Here is an 11,331-nt window from a genome sequence, read left to right on the forward strand (position 1 = left end):
GCTTAATTTGCTGCTTTAGCTAGAGTATTGAATTTACCAACATTAGTAAGGAACAGCCAGTGTAAAAGTAGTTCAGAGCAATAAGGATTTTCAGTAAATTGTTGTCTGTTAACAAGACGTGTGTATCGTCTATGTAGAGCAGAAGGTGATTCATTGTATTAACATAAAGAGATTCATAGATAGATAGTGGGCTCTGTGTCCACCCCTTAGTTTGCGGCAACCATCTTTCTTTCATACATTGGCTTGGGACTTTGGCTGTTCTTTCTGGGTGTATCTTTCTGCTTCTTTTATTTATTTATTTAAAATCTGTCATTGCATTTTTAACCATTTTTAGTATACATTGCTCTTAACCCCTTTACTGCTAGGCATTTCCCCCTCAGTGCTAAGTCTTTTATTTAGGCTATTTGGCGTAGTTCGCAGTTAGGCCTCTATAAGTTATTGTCCTCATAAGTTATCCACTGCTGATGGGAAAATTGAGGCGAAAAGTGCTGCAGAAGAAAGTGTCCGTTTTCCCCTGCAAATGGCATCAACAAAGGGATTGCGGTGCTAAGGTCACCATCTTCCCAGTTGAAATGAATACATGTTGAAATTGAGTTGAAAAAAACCAACCATTTGTGTCTACAACTTCATCTGTAACTTCTTCCTACTATGGAAGATTTTTGACAGCAATATTCTGTTACGTCCACTGGACCTTTCTGGGTGCTTTGATATATAGGACTTGTAGGTTCCCCACGATCCAGAGGTACCCAGAGCCAACAACTAAACTGCACTGTTGAATGGTTTTATATTGTGTACCGACTATACAGCAATTCATATGGAACAAGCATTTACAATGCAATGGTCTTGGCATTATTAAAGGTAGAGCTATTGGCATAGCTCATGACATTTTTTTTTTTTAATTCATAAGTAAATGGCATTGTCATTTACATTGCCAATAGCTTAATCGTTTGCATATGCCAGACCTATTGCATTTGCACCCACACACAGAGTAAGCAGTAGAGTAATACAGTGAGTAGTTGATAGTGAGTAGGAGAGAGTTATTAGTTAAGAGAGTATTAGAGATCGAGTTGTAAAAAGTGAAAGAGTGAGTATTAAAGAGTGAGAGTTAGTAGTAAAGAGTCCTAGAGCCACACACATTTACATGCACAGCCACACCCTTACATATCCAAAGTGTATTTTTAGTTTTAGTAGTAGAGTGAGTAGTATTGAGTTAGTAATGTTGAGTAGTAGAGTTTAGCAGAGTGTGTAGTACAGTATTACAGTAAGTACTATACATTAGATGCTATTTAGTACAGTGAGTAGTAGCGGGTAGTTGATAGTGAGTATTACAGTTATTAGACAGTGGTAAGGAGTTGTAGAGTAAGTAGTTGAGCGAGTAGTGATAATATTTGAGAGTGAGTAGTAAAGAGTGAGTATTTGAGTGAGTATTTGTGAGTAGTAGAGAGTGTAGTAAATGGCGTGTCGTAGAGTGTGTAATAGTCTTATTATGAGTACTGCAGAGTAGTGTTTTTGTGTCCTAAAGTGAGTAGGGAGTATTAGAGAGTTGTAGAGTAAGTAGTAGAGTAGAGTGAGTAGTAGTGAGTAGTTCATATTGAGTAGTACAGTGAGTACAGAGTATTAGATATTTGTAGAGTAGTAGCGTGAGTAGTTAGTCGTGTGTGCTAGGAGGGCACACATTTACAGAACATACACAACTTGTAGAGAAAAAGACAAAGAAATTTGTTCTGAAATGACCAGCATTAGAAAACATTCACACAAGACGCTGAGATATCAGAATTTGCCAGTCTAGTGCCGGTAGCAGCCAGCAGCACTGAACATGACTTGCTAATTATTTTGATGGGATTGCATACTATTCTCTACCAAGACTCTTGTCTTTCACTGTGCATCCCTGATGTGCCTCCTCTGACAGAGGGTACCTGCACTCCTGTTTCTCAACTCAACGTGCGGGCACCCTCTGATGCGTTTTATTGTGGGAGGGTCAGGTGACTGGAGTAAGGAATGTGCATCTGCGTTTTAACCTACATGGCAGCAGCAAGCAATTGTTTAACCCCAAACACCGGGAAGAGGGCCCAGGTACATGAAAGCTGGAATCAGTGTGTCCTTGGCAAGTGTAATCCGGACGAAAAGTCAGAGCCTTGCGCATCCTGCTGCCACCACCTGCCCCTCCTCCCTCTTAGCAACAAGTAACCGCATCAACGCCTTGCAGCCCTAAGGTGCAGCTGCTCTGCTGCCTGTGGGAGACAGGCACAGGGGGGGGAAGAAAACGGGGGGGGGGGAAGAAAACCGGGGGGGGGGAGGAAGAAAACTGGGGGGGGGAAGAAAACGGGGAGAGGGAAGAACAGAGGGGGGGAAGAAAACAGAGGGGGGGAAGAAAACAGAGGGGGGGAGAAAACAGGGGGGACAGAAGAGGAGGCAGGAGTGCGCATGGGACAGAACGAGGGACTTCAACCAACAACCCAGACTCCAGGAGCCCCGATGGCGAAATGGCTTGAGGTAAGCCCTCCTCACACTCGGCTGGTTGCAGCAAGGGTTTCTGCAGATGCGGGTTCCGGGCCGGTACTCGTCATGCCCCCAGCCCCAAACCCTGTAGGTAAGTCTACCTGCCAAGTGATTGGATTCGGACCCCACAGAAACCGTACCCTTGAGATTGTAGCAGGCGGCTGCCTAGAGTGAAATGCTGCAACTAGCGGTACCTTTGCCACTGTTATTCCGTAAAGTTTTACTTGCAGAGACATTCTCTATTTATAAAAATGGCCCGCTCTCCTTCTCCGCATGAGAACTGAAATGCATTTTTATTGCTTTTTAAAGGGCGCAAGCTAATGTGAGATTTGCCCAGACTCACACATTGAGGAGTCACAGCCTGGACTCGAACCGTGCTTCCTCAGACCCAAAGACGGCAGCTCTGCCACAAAGCCACGTCCTCCCTTTGGTTACAAGGTGGTGCGTAAAGAAACACAACAACGAGATGAATTGGCTACAACTTCAAAACCTAACACCGCCAACACCCCCAAATTACCGGTTTAGCCACCGTTCAGCTCACCGTAGTGGGTGGTAGGGCCCGTACCTAAAGCAAAAGGGAGGGGCAAAAGCAGCGCGGCCCCAACCGACCTCCCACTGTTGAAACCACGTCCCGGCAGCATATCTCGAGGTGCACCTCCCTACTACTTGTGCATGGGAACGGGCTTACGTTCAACGTGGGCAGCGCTACTCTGGGTCCAAATGAAAGTGCACAAGTCTCGAGATTCCCGCACAATCCAGGAAACAACCTCGCAAACATTGCACCATACCTGCACCTACTGGAACCCGCCATCTCGCCACCCGTGTGGCACCGGATGCAGCACCCACCCGCAGGACTCCGCATGGGTCCGCCGGGAACCCACACACTGCGATCCCAGCCAAGAGGACCCAGGAGGGCTGGTAGGAAAGCGCGGAGGAGAAACCTCCGGGGCTGCCTGGCCCGGGTGAAGGGAGGTGCCTGGGCCTAGTTTAGCTGACGGGACCCAGGGAAGCAAAAGCAACGTGCTCCCAGGGCGGACGACCCCAGCCAGATCCCCAAAAGGCTCGCTAAGTATTACTGCCTCAGGGTGGCCTGCGCGAATGATTAATTTGAAAAGGCTTTCCTCACCCGCCGAGGCGGGCATGGGTGCCAAGCGTGTGTTGCCCACATTAGGCCATTGCATATGCGGCTCAAATGCAGCCCAAACCCTTCACCAGCCAGCCCGCTCGGGCCAAGCTACCCCACCACAGCAGCTTCTCCAGGCGGCCTCACCCAGCAGGACTCAAGACGCACCAGCACCAAAGCTAGGAGCGAGGTGGTGGGGGTGGGGGTGGGGTTACAGCACTCACCTCGCAAACAACGGCTAGCCCCGCGACGGATGGTCAACGATGCCAGCGACTTGTCACGAGGTCCGAGTGCAGCAAGGGGTCGCGGCGTGCACAACAACGAAACGACCCTAAGACGGAAAGAAGGAAGAATGGAAATTGGAAGGAGGCTGCTCGGGAGAGGGAAAGACAAGGCTTTGAAGAGCGAGTGCTGAAGACACAGTTGTGCGCGGCTAGTTAGAACTTTAGGGCAGACAGGAGCTAGGAAATGGATGTAGGCATAAATGGAATTGGAATTAAGAGAGGCGTTTCTCCAAGGCGAGGCAGAAACGCAGCCTCATTTTCGCATTCGGGGGCGTGTTTTCTTTCTCTCCTCTTCCCATTGGCTGGAAGGTAAAATCCCAGCCAATGGGAAGAGGAGAGAAAGTAAATAGAAAGAAGCATAAAAAAACGCCCCCGAATCCGAAAAAGACGGGGCTTAAGGGGAGTGACGCCCCTCTCCTCCAATGGCTGGCCAGTATTTAGTAGGCCAGCCAATGGAGAAGAGGGGCGGGTTCCAAGCCCACTCTAAGAATCATTAAATATTGGGCTCCGCCAACTGCTACAGCAATGTGACGGTCCGAGACCTAAAAAGGGTATGAAGTAAAACTCAGTGTTTCTAAAATGTATACTAGATGCTGAGTTTAAGACCAGTGGTTGTTTGTACATCTTTGAATTTATGGGCATCCATTTTCGCATGTGTTTCAGAGGGCATTTTGTAAAATGTCTTCTGAGTTGCACACTTGCTCACATTTGAAAGGCGCACAAGCGTAGAGATATTCAATTGTTAATAGCAAATAACCATTATAGATAATGGGGTAGCCCATAAAGTCAATGCGGACCTGGGCGCAATACGGGAATGGAATAATGGTCCGTGACCAATCGTTTTAAGGATAACCATTCTTGTTGTGTGAAAAGGAGAGCGTCGACGTTTGGACTCGACTGTTCAATGAGGGATTCAGTCCTTTGCTGCAAGTCTTCATCCGGACTGTGTGATGCAACCTAGACCTGGAGCCAAGCCTGGCTACTCAGGTGTTATTCCATAGACGGGCCCTGGGCCCAATCTCGCCTAGGGTACGAGTGTTCAGGTGTGTTATGATTACATCACCGTGTGTATTTTTATCAGTTGGCTAGCTGTGGATTTTGGGCTGCAGCTCAGCTGGCACCTAGAGAAACCTACCAAACAAGCACATTTGTATAACTAGACTCCCGGGTAAGTCCAGGATGAAGTAACTTGTGTGACTCTCACCAAGTTTTTTTCACCTAGAATCTGCTTCAAAGCTTACATTTTTCCTTAAACACATTTTCTGTACAGTTCTGTGCGGAAAAGTCCTGGAATCTACAGTCTGCCACACATCTCTTACCATCCAGCATTCCCCCAAGTCTCCCGAAAAAAACGGAGTCACTTGTGTGGGTAAGCCAAGTGCATGCGACATGAAAGGGCGCCAAATGCAATAAACATATCAATTTTTTCCACTGAGAAGCAATGTTTTTTTTGCTACGTGGGTAGCTGTGGATTTTGGGCCGCAGCCCAACCGGCACCTTGGGAAACCTACCAAACCAGCACATTTTTAAAAACTAGGCACCCGGGGGAGTCCAGGGTGGTGAGACTTGTGTGGCTCTCACCAGGTTTTTTTCCAAGAATCCCCTGCATAGCTCAAACATTGCTTAAAAAATTCACATTTTCTTTAAAATGCTGTGAGGTACACATCTGGACTCTACAGGCAGCCACAATCTTCTCACCTTTCACCATTTCACCAAGTCTCCCGAGGAAAACTGTGCCTCACTGTGTGGGTTGGCCAAGTGCTCGCAACCGGGAAGGACCCAAAACATATAGTAGAGACATTAAATTGATCTATCACAAAACAACCTGGTTTTGCAAGGGGTCACCTGTGATTTGGGTCCCGGGCTCGCCGGCCATCTAAGGAAAACTATCAAAACCAGACATTTCTGAAAAGTAGATACCTGACTGAGTCCAGGGATGTGTGGCTTGCGTGGATCTCCCAACGTTTTCTTACCCCATATCCCCTGCAAACCACAAATTTTATTAAAAAGACACATTTTCCTCACATTTCTGTGTGTGAATGTTGTGGGATTACCGGACCGGCACAAATTTCCTACCACTCGGCGTTCTCCCTGGTCTCCAGATAAAAATGCTAACTCACTTGTGTGGGTAAGCAAACTGCCTGTGACGGTGAAGAGCCCGAAACATATTGTGGCGATAATAATACGTATGGTAGGTGTACTAGTTAGTTGTGGGGTCAGCAACCATGTAGGGAAACCTGTCAAACCCAGACATTTCTGGAAACTAGACACGGAGGTGAATGTTGAATAAAAACACTAATTTTCCTTACATTTCTGTGACGTAAAGTACAGGAATGTGCAGGTATCCACAAACTTCCTACCTCCCAGGGTTTCCCCACTTGTCCTGATGAAAACACTACCCCACTTGTGTACCTGTTGACCCTGGTGTGATTCATTTCTGACATGGGCACTAGGCCCAGGCACACAAGTGGGGGGGAACGCTGGGTCATCTTGGTAAGTAAACCTTGTGGGATCCACACAAAACATAAACACACATTATTCCCTTAGGGACCTATTTCCCAAAAGATGTGAAGGCTGGTGTTCACTACAGAGAGAGTATGCATTGACAGTAAAATTCTTCAAAATAACAAAACATTATTGCATACATCAATCACAGGCATACTGGTTGGGTTTGGCACGAGGGTAAGTAAATGGTTCATAACAAAAAACATTACCAGTGACTTAACGAAATCTGCGAAAGTCATTGTTAATAATTTCAAAATCAGAACAGTGAACAATTGACGTGCAGCTCGTGAGCTGCAAAACCACTTCAAGGCACCAACTTCCATTGACATGCCTTTCATAAGTCAGACACAGAAAACCATTCACACTGCCAGCTGCTGCCCCAAGACAATACAACACTTACATTTACAAATAGCACCATTTAAGGGCCCATCACCCTCATAAGCCAACAGGACTAACACACTAATCACACCACCTAGCAGCCAAACATCAGATATCTTACAAACTAACCTCAAGCAAGTCAGTACACCTACTGGCTACCAGCCTCAAACACACTGCCGGCCCATGCACACTGCCACCCAAGCGCCAGTTCACGTACAGCGAGGTTTACCCTTCTAGAGCTTTAGAGTCCATCTATGCTGTTGGCCTTCAAAGGGAGTGCAGGATAAGCACACTGTTGACTAATCGCAAAATGCAGTGGTACCTCAAAGCTAGGCAGTATAGCTCTTCCAGCCTCTCTGGGCCATTAGAGAGACCCCTATTTTCTGCCCAGTTTTTGACCGGGCAAAATGTACTACACGTGGATCACCTCGCGCAAAAGTGCACATCCCTGTCCCTAGCTAAAATTAAAGGCAGTGGTTTGAGGGTGATAAGTTGTTTGAGGCTTGGCTAGTTTTGTTTTATTCTAGAGCCAGCGCTTTTTGTTAAGTAATTCCTAAATATGTGCTGTGGGTACTTCAGTGTTCTCAGTTGATCTGTACTTGTGGTATTGATGATGACTTATTACTGTAGCTATTGTTCAAGTTTATTTGATTTTTATGAACCTTTAGTAAACGAATAAAATAAGCAACGTCTCATTTTAAGTGCTTAAATGAAATTAGATTTGTCATCTATCTGCGATTGCTCTAACCCTTTGAAAATTGTAAAAGTTACTTTGTATATTATCTTTTGATTATACTATTTTTTTTTTCTTTTCAGATTTCTTTTGATGGAATCTATGCAAATATGCGAATGGTTCACATACTGACATCAGTTGTTGTAAGTAGTTTTTATTAATGGCCATTTATTTCACTAGATGTAGCATTGCTGCTCACTTGATTGAAATGTCTGTTCTGACATCGCACTGCACGTTTTGTCTATGGGAACTAGCGCCTCCTTATGTGGAGTCTCCATTTGGCAAGGGAGTTTCTTATTCTGTGCAGGAGCAGCAAGGTAACTACAGGGAAGTTGCACACCGGAATATGTCTATCTGGCATTTAGAGATGTTAACTTGCAATACAGATTGAGTTTTACTATCGCCTATAGCCCGCTGCTGGGGTATACCGGTTTTTAAAGGCCCTGAACCAGAGTTGATAACAGGAAGAGAACCTTTAACAAACTATATATCCTGAGGCAGAAGTGCTATAAAGATAGTAGAACATTCCACTCACTGAGGGTAGAATGTTCTGAATTAAAAAGGGAAAACCACCCCCGGCCCCCTGCCGCCCTCCGACCCCTGAATGGTGCCTTGCTTTCTAATGTATATTGTTTGGAACATCCCGTTTAAGATGGCAATGGAGCCTTATAATCTCTTAACTAATACGCACGTCCTGAGATCTAGTACTATCTTCACCTTGTTTGAGTTGTACCCCCTGCATGTTGGGCAGGTGTTAGATTCTGGTCAAAATGTTGGACTTACTGTGATCTTATGTCATTTTCTCCTACAGGTCATTGTAGGTCTTTTGCCCATATATCCAACAACAAAAACAAATATAATTTGTTGTGAAAAAAAAAAGGGAAAACCAGAAAGACCAACTTTGGAATGTTGGTGCAGAAGGCTTATACCAGCCATTATGATTCCGGAGCTACTTCATTGTCTTTGACCCCTTGCATGCGCTGCAACTTTTCCCGCTGTGCGGGCGTTTTGAATAGTGGGTGGGATTTGGACGGCCCCCGGCCGTCCTCCGCACACGCCGACCATGACTCATGACGACCAGTGGCCGTCATGAGCATGCAAGGGGTTAATAGAGCTCTCAACAGTCTAATATAGCTTTCTTTGTCCCTCATTGAACAATGTTGTCTTTTAAGTGAGCATAGCATTGTTTAAATATAGCGTTACTACAGTGATACTGATGTAAAGGTAAGTTTGAAGAAACTCAAGCAGTTCCTCTTATGGTGGAAGGCTTACTTATTTCTGTAAGTCTCTGAGATCCCAATGCAGTCAATATCATTTTAAGGCAGAACAGTTATTTTCTGCTGAATATTTCTAACCATGGATTCCTCAACAAATACACAGTAGTCTCCAGGGGGACACCATATACTAAAATAGTGGAATGCGAATCACGACCTTCGTTGAGAATGGACCCAGAAGATGTAGTGTGATGTATTCCTATAGGTTCTGTATCGATCCCCCTATTCCTGACCCTATTCTGGTTAACAAGTTAACTAGCAGCCATCCCATGATGCAGAAACCGTTATCTGATTACGCCAGACCACGGCACAGGAGCGCGTTATCTGATTAGGTCATAACGCTTGCCATCTAATTAGGCAAAAGCAATATTCCTCCAGCCCCTGATAAGGCATACGGAGTTCTCAAAACAAATCAAACCTATGACAACCTGGGAAAAACCCTGCGGCCATTGTTTTGATTTCACCGAGAACTTCAGTAAAAGAATGTGCTAACGACCAGCTCGTATGACATCCTTATTGACGTATCTATGTCCATCCTTACGTCAATCTCGGCACCTTACAGGTATAAATATTACCGATATTGCCTTAAGCAAACACACGCGGTGGTGACGAGATCGGAGCAGCGAGACTTGCCGAAGCCCAGCAGAGAGCGAAGCCACTGGCGCTGCCCCGCCTTCCTGACGCGCTGAGAACGAGACGCTGCTTTCTCCTGCCGAGAAATCCAGCTCCGGCGCTTCCGAGCAGCCCTCGCAGGCAGCTTGGAATATCGAGACCTCAGACGAGAGATACTATCCCTCAACCATCCTAGATCTCAGGTACAGAGCTGAATAACCCCTTGCAGAGAATTCTTGAGTCAGTCACTTGGCAAAACAAACTTAACTTAAACTGCTACTTTCTATCCCCGCCCACATATTAGGCTTAGGTCAGGTACACTGGGGTAGGCGTAGTTAGAAGCACCAGTTGAGTACTATTAGTCAAATGTTTATATGTATATATTCTGTCCATTTTAAATAACGTATGGCTTAGAAACCATATCAATGTTTTTACAGTATTATTTTATAATTCTGCTTTTATTGTATGCACTTTACTTAACCATAAGTATTGCGATAATATCGATCCATTTCTCTTGTACGAGAAAAGAGACTGATCAATAAATAACATCTTTTATTGAACACGCCCGTCTCTTCCTTTTCTCTACAATCTGGTGAAACTAAGAATTCACGTACTGACTGAGTAAAATAAGTTGTCTTTTGTTTTCACACGACTCTAGAGATACACTCTTGATTAGGTGAGAGCAAAGTTGTCATGTTCTATGGTTGTCAGAAACTAAATCCCTTCTTGTCTATCCAGGGAGGTTCAACTCCTCCTTGCCTATTCGAGAAAGTTTCTAGTGAACTCTGAGCTAGCTGGCAAACCCAAAACTTTAAGTCTAATATCCACAGTAGAAGACCTAGTTAACGTCTGGTCTAGGTCTATACTATTGGAGGTATTATTCCAATACGCAGAGCCTATTGGGATAATAGGAACTACACTACAGTAGAAGAGTTGGGGACCCAAAAAAGAACCCATGGTGAGTATCTAGGTACCCCGCAGAGGTTGTGTGCAGAGTGGGAACACAACCGCTTACTCAATACAAGTCAATGGGTAAGTCGCAGTTGCAGTTTTAAAGGAGGAGGACCCTTCCAAGCAGACCCTGAAGAAAGCCGTGGAAGATGGAAGGTTGGAGAGTCACCCCACCGTGGATACCCCAGGAACTAGGATACCTACACCAGGAAAGCCATGTGCATAAGTATGAGGTGATATCAGAAACTGCCATAGACCACAATCAAGGAATTCAGAAGATATGCCGCTGACGAAGAAGGTGAAGGAGTCCTGTGGAAGCCAAAGGTGGATTCAAGTTTAGAGGTACCGGCAAGCAGAGGGGGACAGTCTATGCCACGCAGGAGTGACCAGGAGGCACGGAAGACGAATACCCACTGAGGTCGGAGATGCAGGAGAGTTGACAGTGCCTTTGAAGTTGCACCTGTGCGGACCAGGCGATGCTGTGGAAGACCTGGAGCTTTTCACAAGCGTTCACATGTCGGATGTCAAGAGCCAAGGGGTCAGTGTGCGGCAGGGACATCACCAAGCCTTGGCCACGGCAACCAACGTATTCATCGAAAAAGGTGCAGTTTCTGGACCAGCAAGGTCCAAGGGACTCACCACGAGCAGGTAAGTCAAAGCAAGCCCTGAGCAAGCAGGGGAGCCCACTGGAGCCAAAGAAGACCATCAAGAAGACCCACAGGCCGGAGGCAAAGGAGTTGGAAGAGGAGCTCGAGCAGCTCACCTAAGAATGTAAGCCCATGGTGCAGAGGGTGCAGTGCAGGCGAAGATCTTGGCTGCAGGAGATGCTAGAGGTTGGAGCATCTTGGAGCCAGAAGATCTCTGGAGGAGATTGTCAACAAGCCTTGGCAACGGCAAGTCCACTTGCTTTGAAGACAGGGCAAGCCTCGAGGGAGTTGCAGAACCAACCCTGTATTTCTGAACCTTTCGTAG

The 11,331-nt window shown here is 46.0% G+C and overlaps 1 protein-coding gene across 19 annotated transcripts in view; it reads left to right on the forward strand.

The window, feature by feature from the left end:
* ATXN2 (ataxin 2) overlaps positions 1 to 11,331 on the forward strand; it is a 1,876,777-nt gene that overhangs the window by 160,223 nt on the left and 1,705,223 nt on the right. For all 19 annotated transcript variants that reach the window (XM_078667457.1, XM_078667461.1, XM_078667458.1 and 16 more), the window contains one exon: positions 7,606 to 7,665. In XM_078667457.1, coding sequence (XP_078523583.1) covers positions 7,606 to 7,665 — 60 coding nt within the window. The remainder of the gene's footprint in view (positions 1 to 7,605; positions 7,666 to 11,331) is intronic.

This window comes from Lissotriton helveticus, chromosome 11 (assembly GCF_964261635.1).
Source record: "Lissotriton helveticus chromosome 11, aLisHel1.1, whole genome shotgun sequence".
Classification (NCBI taxonomy): Eukaryota; Metazoa; Chordata; class Amphibia; order Caudata; family Salamandridae; genus Lissotriton; species Lissotriton helveticus.